Here is a 21,266-nt window from a genome sequence, read left to right on the forward strand (position 1 = left end):
GTTAGAGAACTGTACCCTGTGGTGCCTCCATGCTGCAGATTACTACCACAGATACAGTCACACAGGCAGTGTAACAAAACTAAATGGTATCCATCATGTCCACGTTCTTTTACTTTGCATTCAAGTTCATTACATTTAGTTTAATTTGAGACTAAAGTATATCTGTTTTGAATGTTAAATACTTAAAAAATAAAAGCCTTTTCATTAATTTTTACAGTCAAAAACATAATTTTACAAGGTAAAAACGAAACAGAGGTTTTGTGAAAATTTATTTGAAAAAATTAGAATAAATAACACTTAAATACTTTTTTCTCATGTTTCGCATTAATGGATGAATGTAACAATGTTTAAATGGGACGAATACCAAAGCCTTGACATTAATAATAAAAATAGCCCTGATTACAAATTGTCCCATCTGTTACCCAAACACTCACCTTGTGAAGCAGCTACTTTGCTCCTAACAGCAACTCAGAAACAACATTCACTGTCTCAATTTCATGCAACGCAGAAGGCTGAGAACAAACAGAAGTGTTTAAAAACAAGGTAAAGATTTTAAAAAGCTAATTTTCATCTCAACACTTTTGTTCTCTGAACTCTCTTCATTCACCACATGGTCATCAAAGAAGTCAGTAAAAATCGAACAAGCACCGTGCCACGCAGCAAAGCTGCTACATTTGTAGCTTAGAGAAATAAGTTCCCTCAGAAACAATTTCATTCCATTTTATGGGTTAAAAAGTTGTGCAGACATTCATTTTGCAGGTAAGCCGTCGGTGCTGCATTTTCAGCTCACCAAATACTCACATATATGTGTCTATACCGGGATTTGTTTTACCCACAATGTATCATTTCAGCTGACCGCTGTAACTGGTGGGACTGAGTTAGTAACAAGGGCAGAGGTTGGTGGAGGTCTTCCTTGGTCCTTGGCTGTATTTGCTTTCTTGACACTTTGGAGCAGAAAGGAGAGGTAGACTGAAGAGGAGGATGATGATCAGATTGACCACCACACACAGGAGAGCTGTTCCCAGCGAGTTGGCGAACGTTATGGGGATGGAGTTAGCAGAGAGCCAGGAGCGCCGCGTTACCATGTCCTGCTCTATGGCCTGCATTTGGAAGTGGGTGCCTACGATGGCACACACGTGGAAGAGCTGATGGCTGTGACCTGCAGAGGGTGCCAATAAATCAGTGTTAATACATCACATGGAGAATAACCTTTACCAACAACAATCACCTTCATCACAGAGCAAATCATTCTCAAGGGGTTGCAGCTCAAATCTGGACGTGGTTATTGATTAACATTATTTTATATTGTTTAATGGAGATGATATTTTATAGTCTGTGGGTAAATCCAGTGTTTGTTACATGAAAAACATCTGTGGGTTTTACTATAAAATCTCAAAAACCACATGTTGCAGCATATGTCCAATTTACCCAAAAACTTTCAGTAATACCAGTTTGGTTTCCATCCATCCATCCATCCTCATCCAGAGTCGGGTCAGGGGGGGGCAGTAGCCTAAAGTCGAGAGGCCCAGACTTCTCTCCCCAACCACTTGGGCCAGCTGTTCCGGGGGAATCCCAAGGCATTACCAGGCCAGGTGAGAGACATAGTCCCTCCAACGTGTCCTAGGTCTACCTTTAGGTCTTCTCCCGATTGGACGTGCCCGGAAAACCTCACCAGGGAGGCGTCCAGGAGGCATCCTGATCAGATGCCCGAGCCACCTCAACTGGCTCCTCTCGATGTGGAGGAGCAGCGGGTCTACTCTGAGCCCCTCCCGGATGACTGAGTTTCTCACCCCATCTCTAAGGGAGAGCCCAGCCACTCTGCGGAGAAAACTCATTGGCCGCTTGTATCTGCGATCTCATTCTTTCGGTCTGTTATAGAAATAGAAATACTACCCAAAGCTCATGACTGTAGTCCATAGGTGAGGGTAGAAATGTAGATTGACCTGTAAACTGAGAGCTTCACCTTCTGACTCAGCTCTCTCTTCACCACGACAGACCAGTACAACACCCGCATCACTGCAGATGCAGCACCAATCCGCCTATCGATCTCCAGTTTTCCCTCACTCATGAACAAGACCCCGAGATACTTAAACTCCTCCACTTGGGGCAGGACATCATCCCTGACCAGGAGAAGGCATTCTACCCTTTTCCGAATCAAGACCATGGTCTCAGATTTAGAGGAGCTGATTCTCATCCCAGCTGCTTCACACTCGGCTGCGAACCGCTCCAGCGAAAGCTGAAGATCACGTCCTGATGAAGCCAACAGGACCACATCATCTGCAAAAAGCAGAGATCTGATCCTAAGCCACCAAAACGGATTCATTCTACCATAAAGTGTTCATACTTCATGATCTTTGTCCACTTACAAGTGAAACAAAAATGATTAGAATATGGTGCTCAAGTCAGTTTGTCAGTAATACTATTTAAACTGGTGGAGGAGCTGGTGGAGAAGGCCGGGGAGAGGACGGTCTGGAGCTCCCTAGTTGGGATGCTGCCCCCACGACCCGGACCCGGATAAGCGGAGGAAGACGACGACGACGACGACTATTTAGACTGAGAGACCATCTCAAGGTTCAGGAACCCTTTGCAGGTGTTTCGGATTCATTAGCTGATTAGAGTGACTTTGAGTCTATAATATTTAACCTTCCACAAAATTCTCAGAAATGTTGAATGTGTTTTTTTTAAGTTGTAAGCCATAATCAGCTTAATCATAACAAAGGCTTGAAATATCTTGATTTGCATGGAATGAGCCCATCTTTATACTTTGTTGCACTGCAATTTTGGTTCAGACAATAAAATACAAAAATAAAAAGGTGTTTCAATTTCTTTCGTTACGAGTTTAAAAAGTCTGACTAAATCTTTGTCAGACCTTCCAACCAAATGAAGTAAAACACCAATTTATATTACTAAACAGGAGAAGGTTGACTAAAATAAAATTTAGCAGGGACAGAAGCAATAATTAGCTGCTTCTTAGCACGTTGAACCTCAATCAGAGCTGTACCGTGTTACAGCAGTGTTGAAAAGCTTGAATGCAGACTGGTCCTGTTTTTAGTTCATTTAGCTAAAGACAACCTGTTCACGAGCACAACAAAAGGAAATAATGTCCAGATTCAACCTTTTTAGGCAAATTTTGAGATCACTAAAGGATCTTTTCTGAACCTTTCTGCAGTGTGTTCTGATGTTTGATTGTGTTTATGTTGAATCATTGAGCTGTTCAGTTGTCTGAGTCAATTCGATGCTGATACCGTACCATGAAGTCAAATGAGAAATATTCTAAGTTGGTGAGTCATTTAGCTGTGGGGGCTGAAAAAAAATGTATGCACCAAATTTACAACATTGTTACTCAGGGAAACTATTTTAGACCAAAATTGGCTGAGCGAGTCATACAAGTGTGTAAGGGGAAATAAAGAATAAACAATTAATTTTACCGATGTAGTCGAAGCTGCCTGGTGCCAGACGCTCAGGTAGATGTGATGCAAACAGGAAACTGGTGAGGAAAGCCAAAGCAATGTGTTGGTAGTGGAGGATGATGGTTTCATTGTCAGTGCAGCCCTCGCCTTCACATAGAAACACCTGAACACACACACACACACACACCTTTATAAGTGTGGTGATTGTAGTCCACTAATTTAATGTTGCCTAAACAGACCCGCACCTATTTTAGCTTTAACAGACTGGTTTGTTAATCATTGGAAGGAACTATTGATGCACCTGTAACACTGTAGAGTCAGATTAATCCCTCTGATCAATCATTTCCATCTTTTAGATTTCTTACTCCCAATATTCAATCTCTGGTTGTTCATTTGTTGTCTGAGGTAGTAGAATAACAAGGTCATCACTGAACTTTTGTCATCAATACCAAGGAATTACTTATTTGCCTTTATCCACTCCTCACATTAAATGTGGGAAATGTGAAACTAAAAACAGCAAATAAACAGTCTAAAAAATTACAATGGCTACTTAAAAAGCCTTATCCTAAAGAAAAGAAAACACTCCTAAACTGTCTAACTTAATTTCTTGCAGTGATTTTTTTCCAGGCAGAGCACAAAAAAAAAAAAAAAAAAAAAAAAAAGTATAAAAGTGCTTTGGTGTTAGCACCAAACACAAGCTCAAACACAGGAGTCACATGTTATACTGTACATGCTTCATGGCAAAAAACCTTTACATGCAGAAAAAATTAAGATGACGAGAACTTTCAGGTAATTTTGTGTCTTGACCAGTTCTGCTGCTAGCTGCATCGTCACCCTACCCTGTAGAAGAGAGGAATGTTGTCAAACGCGTAGGGGAAGGCAAAGGCAATGACGCGTAGGAGTTTGCTGAACTTCGGACTCGCAGGCATTCTGGAATAAAAAGGAGAAAATCCTTCTTAGGGATGATATAACAAATATTTAAGTTTATAAACCTGACACGTTTAAACTCTAAAGAATTAAAACTAAATGAAAACATTTATAATATAACGACTTTATAAAAGGCATAAACTTTAAAATAAATGTTCTATGTAGAAAACCATTTAAAACAGCCTAAATAAAATATTAAATATAAGGACAAATGTTAAGTACTGAGAAAATTATTTTTCTTAGTTTTTTTATGAAAATAAAAAATAAAATAAAATGCTTTGAGTCAGTTTCAGCATAGAGTTTCTCTCAGGTTGTTATGCAACAGATGTGGAGTTCTTTGTTCTCAGCTGAAACTACGAAGGTCAGAGTGATGAGGGCTGGCCAGGCAACACCTGCTCTGTTTAAAGAGAAGAATGTCCCACAGCTTCTGTACAGGCATTTTTTAAATGTTTGAACACAAAGACATCAGAAAGAACAACCTTTGTCTTAGACAACAAAAGTAGTTTTCTGCAAAAGCAACAGATGTGGTTTTACCTCTTCACAGCATCGTTGTTGTAGTGCAGGAATGGAAAACCAAGCCTTAACAACAAGGAGAGGAAGGACACAATAATAATTATAAAATAGATGTGTGCCCAGGAATTAATGATGTCATTAAGACACTTAAGGCAAAAAATGTTCTGACACATTTATTGATTTGGATATAATGTAGCCATCGTTGATCTTTATTCCCTTTTATATACAGTTTATTAACATCCGTGCTGGTGATGCTTGATCTCACTGCAGCTTTTGATACCGTGGACCACAAAATCCTAAAGGTTGGTTTATGCTTGACGCGTCGCGAGGTCCGCACGGCTCCGCGCGGAACAGTTGCGTCATTTTGCGTCATTTTAACAACCACGCCCCTCCACCGCGCCTCTGCACGGCCCAGAATTTTCGTAACGCGCACCTCGGAAAATTTCTAACAACGCGGACGGGCGGACGCGGAAAAACATGGCGGACCGGCAAGAACTAGTACGGCAGAGGTTCGTAAATACAGACATTTGTATGATTCAGCTCTCATAGATCACCGTGATCAACATGTTGTTAATAATTCTTGGAGAGAAATAACTCGCACTGTCGGAAAAGACGAGAACGCTGTTAAAAATACTGAAATACCGTGTTGTAAACAGTAATTTCTACTTCTACTATGGTGTAGTGTTGGATGCATGCCGTAGAGCTCCTTGCTGCCCCGTTCAGTTAGGGAGAATATTGGCTCACCGCAGAGACGAGCCGCACGAACCATAAACACTGCGAGTTGTGAAGCGCGTTCCAGCCGCGAGCCGCATCACCAAGCGGAAAGTAAATGCGTCAAGCATAAACCAAGCTTTATAGGCTCATAACCTGGGTGGGACTTTCAGGCACAGTCCATAGTTGGTTCCAAGACATGGGTTGTGTGATCACTAATCGAATGATTGTTGTGACATGGGGGGTCCCTCAAGGTTCAATGGTTGGACCACTGCTCTTTAATCTCTACATGCTCCCTCTGGCTCAGGCCATAAACGATAACGTTGCCTATCATAGTTACGCAGATGACACCCAGATCTACCTAGCTCAATCACCCACTGACTGTGGTCCCCTAGACTCACTCTGTCAGTGTTTGGAGCAAGTTAAGGATTGGATGCAGTCAAACTTCTTCCAGTTAAACAAAGACAAGATTGAATTTGTTGGCTTTGGAAAGAAGAATGATAGGATGAAGGTTATTGCTCAACATGGCTCCAGATGAATAGAAACAAAGACCCAGGTTAGAAATCTTCGTCGTCATCATCTTCCTCCGCTTATCCGGGTCCGGGTCGCAGGGGCAGCATCCCAACTAGGGAGCTCCAGACCTCCCCAGCCACCTCCACCAGCTCCTCCGGCAGGACCCCAAGGCGGTCCCGGACCAGATTGGCGATGTAACCTCTCCAAAGTGTCCTGGGTCGACCCGGGGGCCTCCTGCCAGCAGGACATGCCCGAAACACCTCCCCGGGGAGGCTTCCAGGAGGCATCCTGACCAGATGCCTAAACCATCTCAACTGGCTCCTTTCGATCCGGAGGAGCAGCGGTTCTACTCCTAGTCCCTCCCGAATGTCCGAGCTCCTCACCCCATCTCTAAGGCTGAGCCCGGCCGCCCTACGGAGGAAACTCTTTTCGGCCGCTTGAATCCGCGATCTCGTTCTTTCGGACATTACCCAAAGCTCATGACCATTGGTGAGGGTTGGGACATAGATCGACCAGTAAATCGAGAGCCTAGCTTTCTGGCTGAGCTCCCTCTTAACCACGACAGATTGGCTCAGCGTCCGCATCACTGCAGATGCTGAACCAATCCGCCTGTCAATCTCCCGATCCCTACTACCCTCACTCATGAACAAGACCCCAAGATACTTAAACTCCTCCACTTTAGGTAGGACCTCTCCCACGACCTGCAGTTGGCAAGCCACCCTTTTCCGGTTAGAAATCTTGGTGTCTTAATTGATTCAGACCTGAGCTTCATTTCTCACATTAAGCTATAACTAGATCAGTATTTTATCTTCATCAAATAGCACGACTCAGGGGCCTCATGTCCAGACATGACCTAGAGAAACTCATTAATCTGCTCTTCTCCAGCAGGCTGGACTGTTGCAGCAGTCTTTTGACTGGTCTTCCCAAAAAAAGCTGAATCAACTGCAGCTTATTCAGAATGCTGCTGCTAGAGTCTTAACACGAACCAGGAGAACAGAGCACATCACTCCTGTTCTTAGATCTCTATACTGGTTACCAGTGTACCACAGAAAACATTACAAAGTGCTTCTACTAGTTTATAAATCGCTCAACGGCATGGGCCAAAATACATGTCAGATCTTCTTCCTGAAGATGCGCCCACAGGGCTCTGAAATCCTTCAGAAACAGCTAACCCTAACTCATACCCAAACAGGGTGAAGCTGCTTTTAGCTATGCTGCACACAGATGGAATCAGCTTCCTCATCACCTCAGATAATACCCAAATCTAATAACCTTTAGGTCAAAATGGAAAACTTTCATGTATTCATCAGCCTTTGAATGAATGTTTCTTATGCTGCACCTTCAGCACTGTAACTGCTCAGTCTCTAACTTTGCCTTTTATCTTATCGTTACATCAATTTTATTTGTGAATTGAAATTGAACTGTTGTCACAATGAATCTAACGTTTCATGTTCTTGCTCCTGGAAAGCACATTAAAAGGCTTCTGTGTATGAAATGTGTTATAAAGCTGCCTTGCCTAAAAGTATCACTATTTGTTTTAAACTAATGAACTCATTTTCTCTAATGGTGCAGATTTTAGCTCGTTTATCAGACAACATATTCAAATATTTGTTCTTTTCAGGTGTTTTGTACATTTCATAAGCTTGAATACACACGATGATGGTGTAAAAAAAGCAACATAATTAACATTATTTTCTCACCCCACCTGGTGTAGCAGGCCAGGATGGTGCAGAAGATGGTGTTGAGGAGAGCGATGGGGATATAGCACTGATGGAGAACGCCATTCACCCACTTGTCAGGGAAAATGTAAGCATAATAAACGATAGCTGACCCTATAGAGAGACAAACGTATGTTTGACATCAAGTAAAGTTTAGATTTACACACCTGGAAATTAAAAGATCCAAACAACATAATCTAAATGCTGTTTAACAAAAGTTTGTTGATAAAGCGTCTAGATCAGGGGTGTCAAACTCATTTTAGCTCAGGGGCCACATTGAGGGAAATCTAGTCCCAAGTGGGCCGGACCGGTAAATTAAAAAAAACTTCAGATTGTTTTCTTTGTTTTAATACAATCAATATAAAACAAGGCTGGAGCCTGAGGACAGTGTAGTACAAGTACAACACCTGAAGTGTACTTGAAAATTTGGAAAAAAAGAAAAAAATCAATCAATAAAAAAACATTCCTTAGTGATTCAAAGAGCTTACAGATCACATGGCAAGATCAGTTTCATGCAGCACGTAAAATATATTTGACTCATTTTACTTTACATCTTTTAGCTTTCACCAGCACATCAATATTAGAAGTCACATCCTGAGTGGCGGCTAACTTCGGGATGTGATTCAAGTTCTTGTGTGAGCCCTGAGCGCAGCTTTGTTTTATTTATTCTCATTACAGAGGAAACCTGCTCACAAAGATAAGTTTATTTTCACTCTACATTGTAAAGTATGGAAATAAAGTTTACACAACCATCTCGGGGGCTGGATTTAACCCACTTGCGGGCCGGATCCGGCCCGCGGGCCGCATGTTTGACGCCCCTGGTCTAGATTCTGTGCATTTTGAATAAAGGATCATGTCGAAACATTTTAAAGACATTGGTGGCTTATTTAGTGTTTTTCAGAATGAAACAGTTATTGTATCTGTGTTAGATAACCTCACGAGAGAGTTCAGAGAAATTGTTTACAGCTCTAATCTTCGACTTTCCAAGTTTCTCTTTACATGAATATTTTCTAGGTAAATTTTTAAGATTCCTGAAGGCTTTACCCAAGGCTGCTTGTAAATGCTGTAACAGAAATAAGAACTCCTAACTTCCGTGTTTGTCAGGATCAGCCTGATGGTGCAGCTCTTACCCAGGCTGTAGAAGCTGAGCGCTCCATAATCAAAAAAGAAACAGATGTGCCGCGCCTGCGCAGACATGGTGCTGAAGGTGTGAGCGCAGCTCGACACCAGCGGGTAGATACAGCAGGAGAGGAGGAAGACCACCAGGGGCCAGGTGAAGGGGTCCTGCCAAACCCACTGCATCAGCACCACCGTTACGAGTTTCCACAGGAAGTACCTGTCAGGAAGAACAGCAACACGGACAAACGCCACACGAGTCACTACTTTGAGCCTTCAGTGTAAAATGATGAAAGATGTAGATCATGTTCTTTGCTTTGCATCATGAACATGATTAGATTTTGAGAAGCATAAACATTCAGTCTGATATTTATCACATTGGACACCAAATATGGGTCTGAGGAAACACACACACACACACACACACACACACACACACACACACACACACACACACACACACACACACACACACACACACACACACACACACACACACACACACACACACACACACACACACACACACACACACACACACACACACACACACACACACACACACACACACACACACACACACACACACACACACACACACACACACACACACACACACACACACACACACACACACACACGTTTGAGGGTGCCGATTTTTCCACCTCTAGAGGAAACATGATAGTTTTCTAATCGTCTCTGATCTCCAGAGAGGTTTCATCAGAAGGAAAACAGTCTCCAATAAACAAGAGAAACACTCAAGAAGAGTAAATGATGAGTAAAGTTCCTAAACAGTAAACATGTGTGGTCACAATGAGCAAAAGTCACTTAAGACAACCTCATAATGCCTCAAAAAGAGTTTTATTCACCAGCTGTTGGATACATAACAGCTAAGAGAGCCGCACAAACACACTAGTCTTATCAGGAGGCTGTTGTGTGTCACAGGCCGTGTTTCCCTGTCACTGAGCAGTTTGCTAATAGTGACAATATGCATGAAAGCCTGAAGCACAGACCTGCTCATTAGTGCCTGGCATTACGGTCTGCACAGAGCCCCTCGACACAAACACCCATGTGTCTTTGGAATGAACCAAACAGACCCACGTCCACACAAACACACACCCACTCTGCTTCTTCTGCACTATGCAGTCAAAACAAGCAGCATGTCAGTGGGGAGGAAGTGCAGCAAAACTTTTAATTGGAGTTATTTCATTTAAAACGAGGAGCTCAGATGGATAAAAGGAAGCTCTGAAAATAGTGTGGATTTAATTTGATTATTGTGATTTGCCCAAATTAGAAAAACAAACAAAATAATAATAATAAAATAATAATGTAACCAATCAGGTTCAAGTGCAGTTGGTTTCAGTGGAAATGTAGGATTTAGATTGTTTTCATAAAAAGCTTTGGATTTATTAAAATCTGAAGACCTATTACAACTCTCAGAGCCTGCAGGCTGGTGCCTTTATCACATCTGTAGTGATTATAAAACACGTCCTATTTAGTTGACTTAAGTGGGTTTAAACGTTCATCTTAGATCAATCAGGTACAGATCAGCTGGTATCGCCTCATATCAGTTAATTAGGACAAATGTTAAACAGTCCATCCCCCAACCCTGGTTGGTGCCATTTAGGTAAATAGATCATTTGAGATATATATATATATATATTAATTATATATATTTATTTATTTATTATATATATATATTTATTTATTAATTATATATATATTATATTATTTATTTATATTATATATAATTTTTGTTGCAAATTCGTTGACTACTCTGCCCTCCAGCTTGCATTCTTTCTATTGTTCTGTGATTGTATTAAAAAAGTTCAGCATGGATCCATAGTTGGAACAACTGGTCAGTTCTGCTTTACTTAACATTTCTCAAAACGTTCCATGAGAAGGATCCATAGTAACACCTGTGGCACTAGATCAAGGTGCTCCATCCTGGTTGTGGAGGGCCGGTCTACAGAACATTTTAGTGCTTTCCCTGCTCCAGCACGCTTGTTTCAGTGGTTGCTTCACCTGTGCAACAGCTCATTAGGCTCTGCAGAAGTTAATCAGCTTCAGATTAAAATCTGGTGTGTTGAAGCAGTTAAAACTAAATTGTGCAGGATACCGGCCCTCCAGGACCAGAATTGGGACCCCTGATCTTGAGTTTATGAACCATGTTTCATAAAAGAAAAATAACAGAGGTTCAGATAGTCTAAATAACTTTACTTCTGCAAATAAAAGCCCTCATTCACATTTTGTAATAAATGATCAATAACGGTTGTATTTTAACTTGCTGAAGCAGAAAACTAATCTTTGGTGACATTTTGATCCCTGACCAGCCATTTGTTCTTATTTATGCCAATGAGATCCAAACAATACTTAACACAGATTAACACGTAGTTTACCAACTCCACAGGAATTTCCTTTTACTGTTTATAGTGTTGTAGTCAGCTGATAGAGGAACACCCTGAATCAGCTGGAGGTCTGTGGGTCCCGCATGGTTGCTGGGAGGATGATTTGAAAACAAACCTGTGTTATTTCAGTTTGTCTCATGTTTCATGGCTGCATGCTGACCTCTGAAATCTGTCTGCAGAGTCCCAAACCCAATCAGCATCTCTGGATTTATACATACTGTAGTTTGTAAGCCAATTTACCGGTAGGTACTCTGCCAGCAAACATTCAGGGGATATCTGAAAAGAGAACTAGTGCTGAACGAAACTGATGTGTTTACAAAACCTAGATTTAGAACTAAAATTAAGGAATGGAATACATCTGTAAATGGTGTTAAATTATGGAATAACCTTAAAAGGGAAATAAAATATAAAAACTCTTGTCATTTAATATATTTTTAAAAATTACCGAATTGGGTGTACTAAATAATTATGAAAATGTAAATGAAATCAATGATCATGATCACTCTGGAATTAAAAACAGGAAAAATATCTAAATTAATCTGTATGCGTGTCTGACAAATGGAAATTGTATAGAGTATTTCTTCTGGAACAGGGGGCAGAAATTATGAGATGTTTTTCTTCATTCTGCTCCTTTTCGTTTAAATTGGATATTTGTTGTTATGTATAGATTATTGTTTATATTTTGTTTGTTTTTATTTTGAATGAAATAAACAAATAAAAATAATAATAAAAAAAACTGTAGTTCCCACAAGGAAATAAAAAATACACACAGGACAAGTCTGCATGATGCTGGTTTACCGGCTTTACAGGATGAGCAACATTCTCTTTCATAATGAAAATGCTTTCACTGTGTTTTTGGGTGTGATGGGAACAAAGCTCAGATCAGTTCTACTCCAAACTTCAAATTACACGAGATGGTTGAATTTATAAAACCTCATAGCACGTATGCTCGTTCTAGGCCTAGGGATGGCTTAGTGGAGTTTCAGCTCACCAGGTGGGCAGGAAGTGTGTCCAGATGTTGAGAGTCTCATTGGTCATCTGGAAGAGGCTGAGGATGCAGTCAATTGCTGAGCTTCGGGGGTGTCTGTACCCAGAGATGATGCTGTCCTCATGGAAAACCTGCAAACAGGTGAAAGAAACACTTATTTTCAGTAAATAGATGCAATGAAACAGAACCAAATGTTCAAATTTGCTGATGGCTTTTTACTCTACACAGTAGCAGGTGTTTCCCAAAGATGACTTTAAACAAAAGCAGCTCTAAAAACAAGAGGAACCAATAACCGGGTAACTTACTGCCCATCAGATACAAAGTATTTATTCACAACCCAGACTGTGTGTGAAACGTGTCAATGGTGAAATGAAGAGGAACTTACTTTGGGCACCTGATTGATGCTGAATACTCGTGGAAGTTTTATGAGGCAGAGCATGATCCTTAAAGTGTGCTGCTGCTGGGAGGAGGACAGATGAAGTGAGGCCAAAGGCAGGGTGTGCCTCCACATTTATAAAGGTGTGTGTTACCATGCCGGCCTCTGGGTTCCTCCCCTTCATCTCCTTCCTCTTCGAACCCAGCGAGTATATCTAGTACACATGCCACTCCTCCTCACTGCTTCTGTCGCCTCTCTGGAGGTGGAAGGTGTGTGCCAACAGGTGCGCACACGCGCGAACACACACACACACACACACACACACACACACACACACACACACACACACACACACACACACACACACACACACACACACACACACACACACACACACACACACACACACACACACACACACACACACACACACACACACACACACACACACACACACACACACACACACACACACACACACACACACACACACACACACACACACACACACACACACACACACACACACACACACTTCAGCTTCTGGATCATTTGTGATCTGAATAATTTAACTACAACATTAAAGAAGATTGTTGTTTTTTTTAAAGGTTTTCTGGTCTTCTCAGACAACACTGCAGAGCCAGTAAGGCAGGTTTAGGTGATCGATTTTCTTTTAATGGAACAAAAACAAAACAGAGAGTTGACGCAATCATTCCTAACAGAGAAGGAAACAAGAGGCCTGGCTGAAAGCTGAACATGAATGTTATCTGGAGTCCAGATAAGACTGAACCATGACTGAATGAAGGGTGGGAACCAGTGAGCTCATTAAACATTCCAACCCCGATGGGGGGGCATTCACATCCTTAACCCAAGTCACACCTCCCTGAGTCTTTGGCCCAATCCAATACTCGCAATTCCACCCTTGCGCCCTTCAATTGTGCGATCCCCACTAGGGGTGCGAGTGCATAGGGTGTCCCGATTCTGAAGCGCGAATGTTGATAAATTACTTCAAAACTTCATATAAAATCATATTGTTGAATGAACAATACATTTAAATCCAAGGTGTTTGATTAATGTGTTCTATACTTTACATTGTGGATTAAAATGAATATTTTTCCTTTGATTATTTATTTTAGATCTTAAACTACACCAGATCAGTAATTGTTGAATAAATAATTAATCTAAAAGTATGAACACAGTAATATAATAATATTGTTTAACCTTTTCACTTCACACTAAGAGTTAACCTCTAAGTATCTGAGTGAGGGAGTGGTTCTCTGAGGTATTTAAAACTTGTGAAATTCTGATTTGTCTAAATTTGTCAATAACAGTTGATAAAAACAGATCACTTCCTGATCTAGGCAGTTATTCGCCAGCTCACTTGGTTAGGCCAACCGGGTGAGCAATGCATTTGGAACCATCGTCTCCGTCCGGAACTGCGCTGCTCTGGGTGGCTGCATGTTGGAGTAGTTCTGTTGAGTCTGTAAGTTTTGCCTTTTCTTGGACATTTTTTCTTCTAGTTTCTCAAGAAAGACTATTTTTTTTGGACATTTTACTTTTCTGTTTCTGGTGCTGTGAAGCTTGGAGGATTTTTACTGCTATTTTTTTCACTTTTTGAACATTTGTTATGATGTGTAACAACAAGCTGGTTTACAATCGGGAGCAGCTGATTAACATTGGAAAGGCTGAAATAACACCTCAACTGAAGCCACAAATTCCAAATGAGCTAAAACTCAAGAAGCGTGGGTGCAGAGCGGGAGCAAAACGGAGACAGAGAAAGAGGAAATTCAAACCATCTCTTCCATCAATCATAATGGGCTATGTGAGATCACTGGCCAAAAAGAAGGAGGAACTCCAAGCCCTTTCAAGGACTCAGCCAGAGTTTTGGCAGTGCAGAGTTGTGCGTTTCACTGAGACGTGGCTGCAGGACCATATCCCCGATTTCAGCGTCCCTCTGCCAGGACGAGCACAGAGATCTGAAGAAGAGCGGGAAAAGAAAAGGAGGTGGAGTGGCAGTGCTCATCAACAACAGATGCTGCCATCCAGGTCATGTTTCAGTGAAATGCCGTCTTTGCAGCCAAGATGTTGAACTCTTGGCAGTAAGCTGTCACCCAAATTATTTGCCAAGAGAGTTCACCAGTGTTGTCTTGGCAACCGTTTATATTCCACCTTCAGCCATTGATGAAAATGCATGTGATGCCATCAGTTCCGTTGCCGCTAAGCTACAAACCCAGCACCCCAATGCATTTGTGGCTATATGTGGTGATTTTAATCATGCCTCACTCTCTTGCTACACTTCCAACATTTCAACTGTTTGTCAGCTGCTCCACCAGAGAAAACAAGACAATGGATTTGTGTTATGCAAATGTTAAGAATGCATACATGTCCAAAACAAGACCTCCTCTGGGACAATCAGATGACAATCTTGTTTTTCTCTGCTCAGAATACAAACCACTTGTTCAGAGGCAACCTGTACCAAGAAGAACTGTGAGAAAATGGTCACAGGATGATGAAGAAGCCCTGCAGGGTTGTTTTGAGACCACAGATTGGATGACTCTCTGCCAAGGATATGAAGAGGACATTAATGCCATGACTGGATGTGTCACTGACTATATAAACTTCTGTGTGGATAACATCATACCCACCAGAACAGTGAGATGCTTTGCTAATAACAAATCCTGGATCACCAGTGAACTGAAGAATCTGCTAAATGAGAAAAAAGACCCTTCAAGGAGCGAGACAGGGAATTATTGAGGAGTATACAGAAGCAACTGAAGATCAAGATCAGAGACAGCAACGAGGCATACAGAAAGAAGCTGGAGAACAAACTACAGAGGAACACTATCAGAGATGTCTGGTCAGGGATGAAGAAGATCACAGGCTTCAAGCAGAGGAAGGATTGCACAGATGGCAGCCTGGACACAGCCAATGAACCGAACAAGTTCTTCAATAGGTTCAGTTCAGGAAAAAACCCAGCATCCTCCTCGCCTGTCCCCAGCCAGTCAGACATCCCATCCTCCTCTTATCCAACATTTTCTTGTCACACACCAGCTCTTTAGTCCTCTAAGGCACTCATGGACTATTCTGGTTCTATAAATCTGTCTTCAACCAATTCAGGAGATGCTGCTGCCCCATTTACCTCCCCCTCCCACCTATCTGTCTCTAGAAGTCAGGTGAAGAGGCAGCTGGAGAGACTGAACAGGAACAAGGCTGCGGGTCCAGATGGTGTCAGCCCCAGGGTACTGAAGGCCTGTGCAGAGCAGCTATGTGGGATTTGGCAGCACTACTTCAACCTCAGCCTGGCACAGGAGAAGGTTCCAGTCCTGTGGAAGACATCCTGCCTTGTTCCAGTTCCAAAGAAAACTCGCCCATCAGTCAATGACGACTACAGACTGGTTGCCCTGACATCCCACATCATGAAGGGCCTGGAGAGACTCCTGTTGGTCCACCTGAATAAGCAAACCAGAACATATCAGGACCCGCTGCAGTTTGCTTATCGCCATGGAGTTGGAGTTGAAGATATCATCATCCAGCTGCTTCAACCAACCCACTGTCATCTGGACAAAGCAGGCAGCACTGTGAGGGTCATGTTCTTTGATTTCTCCAGTGCATTTAACACAATCCAGCCTGATGTACTTTGCCAGAAACTCCAGAAGACACAGGAGGGGGCCCTCAACTATCGCCTGGATTAAAGACTACCTGACAAACAGACCACAGTTTGTGAGACTGAAGAACTGCACATCAAACCAGGCGATCAGTAACATTGGAGCACCACAGGGGACTGTACTCTCACCATTCCTTTTCACCCTGTACACCTCAGACTTCCAGTACAAATCAGAGACCTGTCATCTACAGAAATACTCAGATGACTCTGCAGTCGTCGGGTGTATCAGAGATGGACAGGAAGCTGAGTACAGAGAGCTGGTGGAGCGCTTTGTGGCATGGTGTGGAAACAATCATCTGACCTTGAACGTGAACAAAACAAAGGAGATGATTTTAGACTTCAGAAGAAACAGGGTGGAGTCAAACACTGTTTCCACCATGGGAGAAGAAGTGGAGGTGGTTGAGGAATACAAAAACCTTGGAGTTCACCTGGACAACAGACTGGACAGGAGAAGGAACAGCGAAGCCATTTACAAGAAGGGACACAGCAGACTGCATTTCTTGAGGACGCTAAGGTCCTTTAATGTCTGTAGCAAGATGCTGCACATATTCTACAAGTCTGTTGTTGAGAGTGTAATGTCTTAGCCATCGTCTGTTGGGGTAGTAGCATCAGAAGCAGGGACCTGAAAAGGCTCAACAGCCTAATGAAAAAGGCTGGTTCTGTTCTGGGGACGACTGTGGAACCACTGGAGGAGATAATGCAAAGAAGGATTCTCCAGAGAATCAAGAAAATTATGGACAACCCTGAGCATTCTCTTCACAAGACTGTCTGACAACAGAAGAGTGTCTTCAGTCAGAGGCTTCTTCAGTTTCGCTGCAACACTGACCGCTACTGGAGATCCTTGCTGCCAGCAGCCATTGTAATATACAACAACTCTTTGATGACTTGATTATTATTATTATTATGAGCTACTACAGCAATCAATTTCCCTCTGGGATTAATAAAGTATTTTTGAATAGAATTGAATTTTGACCCCAAGGTCACAGTCTCTCTGCTGTAGTGTCTGATGTCGCTTGCGAGTGACAGACACTACAGCTCCTCAGACTTGCAGACCCTGGTAGTATCATCTGGCCGGTGATATCTGAACTCAAAAAGGAGCTACGACTTATTGATCATTTTAATTTAACAAGTATGTAACCACATCCAAACCGCTACATAAATGGCCTTTTGTGCCCCTGACCTGCACTTCACCCAAGTCTGCATTGATGCAGACTTGGGTGAAGGGCATTACCCACAATCCATTGCTGCAGGAGAAAAGGCTCAAGTGCCTTTTCTGAAAATATGTATTTTCTAATGAAAGTTGTTCATTTTAGGACGATCAGTTGATGCTCTGAAAGTTTCAGACAAAGCAGCAATGTAAATTCAAATAATTGTTTGAAAGTTGTTAAAAGGTTTTTAAAAAAGTTTCACAACGACCAATGTCCCGACATGCGTTGCGGTCAATGACTAAATGATCCCTGTCTCAACTAGGCAATTACTTGCACACGTGTACCACACACACAAAGCCTTACAGGTGTACTTTCTCCAAGTACCCTTTGCTGAAGACCGCAGGGCGAGTATTGGGATTAGGCCTTTGTTTATGAACCACAATCTCAAACATGGCAGCACATTCAGGATCACCCTGCAGGAGATGGTCATGCAGTTGATATTTTGCTCCTGATGCGAATAAGAAGTTAATATTGAGATCAGTGAAAAGTAAAAATCTTTATATTATTTAGGGGTAACTAATGATTCTCCAGCTGGTTTATCTATAAATACAAGAGCTGGTTAATACCTTATTTCACACTCTTCGTGGAAAACTCAAACATTTCTGTATTAATATCTACACCAGTAGATTTCCATTCTTTTAAACCTTCTAAATAACTCCCGAGCATCCGCTGAACCTTTTCTCCAAAACCTTCAGTGATCTGATCTGTCGAGTTATAAAAAGGAGCCACAACAGAAGACCAAGTCAGACTCCAGCTTCCTGTCACGGTCAAAGTCAAAGCAACAACGTACAGCAAGAAATAAAAATGAACCAGCCGACGCATGACCAGCAGTCAGTGGGGGCATGCTCAGTTAAATTCTGTGTTAATGTGTAATTCATCAACACTTTCACTTCCAGCGGTGTAAACAAGATTGAGCTGTGAGAGCCACGACCTCTGATAAAAACAAGGTCATCACACACAGAAACAAAGAGATGTGAGAGGCGTTCAGGTTCAGAATGAAGTATCAGTAATGATATTTAATGTTGGCAGATGTTGAGATGTCAGCAACAGGGTGGCTGACACAAATCGATAAATCACAGCTCAGTAAGGACCCGTGTGCCTTTTTTTATGATGTTTTTGTTGATATTTTTATATATTGATATTAATGATCCTGGTATTTTCATTGGACTTGTGTGAATTTTTAGTTTTATTAAATATTGTCCTAATTAGGAATACACTTGAGGGGCTGGCCACCCAACTGAACAGGATGAGTCCAACACAGAAGAACCGAAAGAGATGAATCCCAACAATAGAATGAGATGCATTGCCCCCCACTGGACAAAAAGTAGATAACCTGGAACTCAGGCCATCATCTCACACGCCGCCAAGCCAACTTTATTATTAAGCACTTCAAAAACAGAAGACAAACATACTGAACTTACAACGCAGAGGCATAAAAACAACAGAGTTGTAAACGTGATGAATGGGAGATGTTTACTACTGATAACAACCAAAGATTAACTTGATGAAAGAACAGAAGCAACTGATCAGATTTAAACACTGTTGATAAAGATGAGCTCAAGGCCTTGACTCATCTTTCAAAAATAAGAGCTGAGATGTATCATCATTCATTTAAGTTATTCAAAACTGTTCTAATGTTTAAATGCTATGTTTCTAAACAGAAATTCAGAAATCAAAGAAAAACTAGGGTCCAATGTGGCTAAAAGGTTTTTAAATGTTCAAAATAGATATTATTTTAAGTATAGTTTATATAGTTTAACAGTTTCTCTGTAGAAGAGTCATGATTAATTATCAGTCTACCTTATTTCAGTTGTGTCGTCTCATGGCAGATTGGGGTTGCCACAGCAACAGCGAGCTTTGGGCAATGGCTTAGCAACCCCCCCAAATAAAAGCAGATATTTGTTTCTTGGCATTTTATTTTATCGTTAGTCTAATGGGCTTATATTTTCTTTTCCTTTTCTTTGAGTAAAAAAAAATGTCAATGGGGTGAAGTAATTCTAGCCAAGCAACTTTCCCCAAAGGCAGATTTTTTTTACTCAAGAAAATACGCTCATATTTAAGAATACTTACCTTATATCAGGTAATGCCATTTTTGCAAATGAGAACATATTTTTAGATTTAAAAAAAAAGATAATATACCTAAAAAAATAAGTATTTTCTTGAAAATCTGTTTTACAGTGTAGAACCTTTACATTCATAGACTAAAGAAGCAAGTCATTTTATCATTAGCTCACCTGTCTTGTCAGAAATAATCTCAGTTTCTCCAAACGGGGGTTGCTCAAAGAGCCAGATGCAACCTAAGATATTATCAATTATATTGTTACAGAAAGCCACTTCTCGAGATCTGAATCCTCCATTTAAGACTTTTACCCCGGCACACACACCCTGCAACACTTAGCAAGCAAGCAAGCACACACGCGCACACGCACACACAATATAAGAAAGAATATGTTTATTTTAGTTTTCATTGGTGTCTCACACTACCCGTTAACTGTCAACAAGCACAGGATCATCTCTATTTAACACCAACTTACATTAACAATGCTTAAACAGACACTACTGAACAAGCAGTGGCTTCGCCAGAACCCTATTTGTGGGTGGGCCTTAGAAAAAACGGGTGGGCTGACTCAATAAGTGTAACTGAAAATATATATCAACATATGTAGATAACTTAAATTTTGTTCTGTTTCATTTTATTGTATGATGGCATGAAAGGACACCCCTCCAAAATGATGCGCGCGCAAACACACACACACACACACAGAAAAATAAAATACTAGCACACACATTTAGTAATGTATATACCTTACATACTGTACATATTATTACTTAGATTGGCCATTTTTATATTTTGCTTGTTTTTACATTACTGTATTTTTGCACAACTCTGTTGCAGTGAAGCTCGCACACAAGAATTTCACTCGCGTGTACTGTACCAGTGTACCTGCACATGTGACGTGACAATAAAAGTGATTTGATTTGATATATACATACACATATATACACATACACATTATATATACATATATATATATATACACATTATATATACATATATATATATATATATATACACATATATACATATATATATATACACATTATATATATACACACACATATATATATATATGTATATATAAATCCACTAATAGCCACACTCCTTTTCCAAAATGCATAAAAGTGAGTAAATTAGAAAAGAACAAAACTGAGTAACCAGAAAGCAACTGGTTTATATACGGCACACATGGGTTTACATTTAAACTTATATTCATCTTCTTGTGAAACAATTCAAGCTTCCAGACCATCAGATTCAAATTATTTGCACTTAAAGTTTCTAAATGTCATAAAACACAATTTAATGGAATCCAAGTGAAAATGAGAGCAGAGTCTGAACAGAAAACTTGTAATTTGTTACAAACTCACCTTAAATTCACATTTTTAACACCAGACACCCAAAAGGTCACAGCAGCAGGAGTAAGGCGGCCTGTCCTTGTTTAACGATGACACCAAGAATTGGTTTTCCCCTGATCAGAGGCAGTTTGAGACAAACATGGCAACCAGAACTCACACCTGATGGATATTTTAATCAGCAGCTCCTCTGGTCTTAATTCTACACACTCAGATAATGTCTAAAACAAAATAACAACTTATTTAAAACTCAGCATTTAACTTAGGAATCATCTTTAGGCTCTGAAAGGTTAAAATAAACAC

The 21,266-nt window shown here is 41.0% G+C and overlaps 1 protein-coding gene and 1 long non-coding RNA gene across 6 annotated transcripts in view; one reads left to right on the plus strand and one right to left on the minus strand.

Moving 5' to 3' along the window:
- Positions 1–21,266, plus strand: part of LOC139071789 (uncharacterized) — a 96,743-nt gene that overhangs the window by 18,161 nt on the left and 57,316 nt on the right. The gene's annotated exons all lie outside the window — the stretch shown is intronic.
- Positions 253–21,117, minus strand: paqr5b (progestin and adipoQ receptor family member Vb). Of its 5 annotated transcripts, none has more exons than XM_054732290.2 (11): positions 20,979–21,117; positions 12,835–12,936; positions 12,690–12,761; positions 12,529–12,573; positions 12,308–12,435; positions 8,923–9,128; positions 7,780–7,906; positions 4,872–4,916; positions 4,250–4,340; positions 3,429–3,573; positions 253–1,159 (listed from the first exon to the last, which is right to left on the minus strand). In XM_054732290.2, exons 2-11 carry the CDS (start codon positions 12,862–12,864, stop codon positions 879–881), a joined length of 1,170 nt encoding a protein of 389 aa, XP_054588265.2. In that variant the 5' UTR covers positions 12,865–12,936; positions 20,979–21,117; the 3' UTR covers positions 253–878. The 5 variants fall into 5 exon arrangements, with proteins under 5 accessions (XP_054588265.2, XP_054588264.2, XP_070410984.1 ...); XM_054732289.2 differs by having other exon boundaries at positions 12,690–12,764; XM_070554883.1 differs by lacking the exon at positions 20,979–21,117 and adding an exon at positions 19,353–19,398 and having other exon boundaries at positions 12,690–12,764.

The sequence above is a fragment of the Nothobranchius furzeri genome, chromosome 9, assembly GCF_043380555.1.
Source record: "Nothobranchius furzeri strain GRZ-AD chromosome 9, NfurGRZ-RIMD1, whole genome shotgun sequence".
Classification (NCBI taxonomy): domain Eukaryota; kingdom Metazoa; phylum Chordata; class Actinopteri; order Cyprinodontiformes; family Nothobranchiidae; genus Nothobranchius; species Nothobranchius furzeri.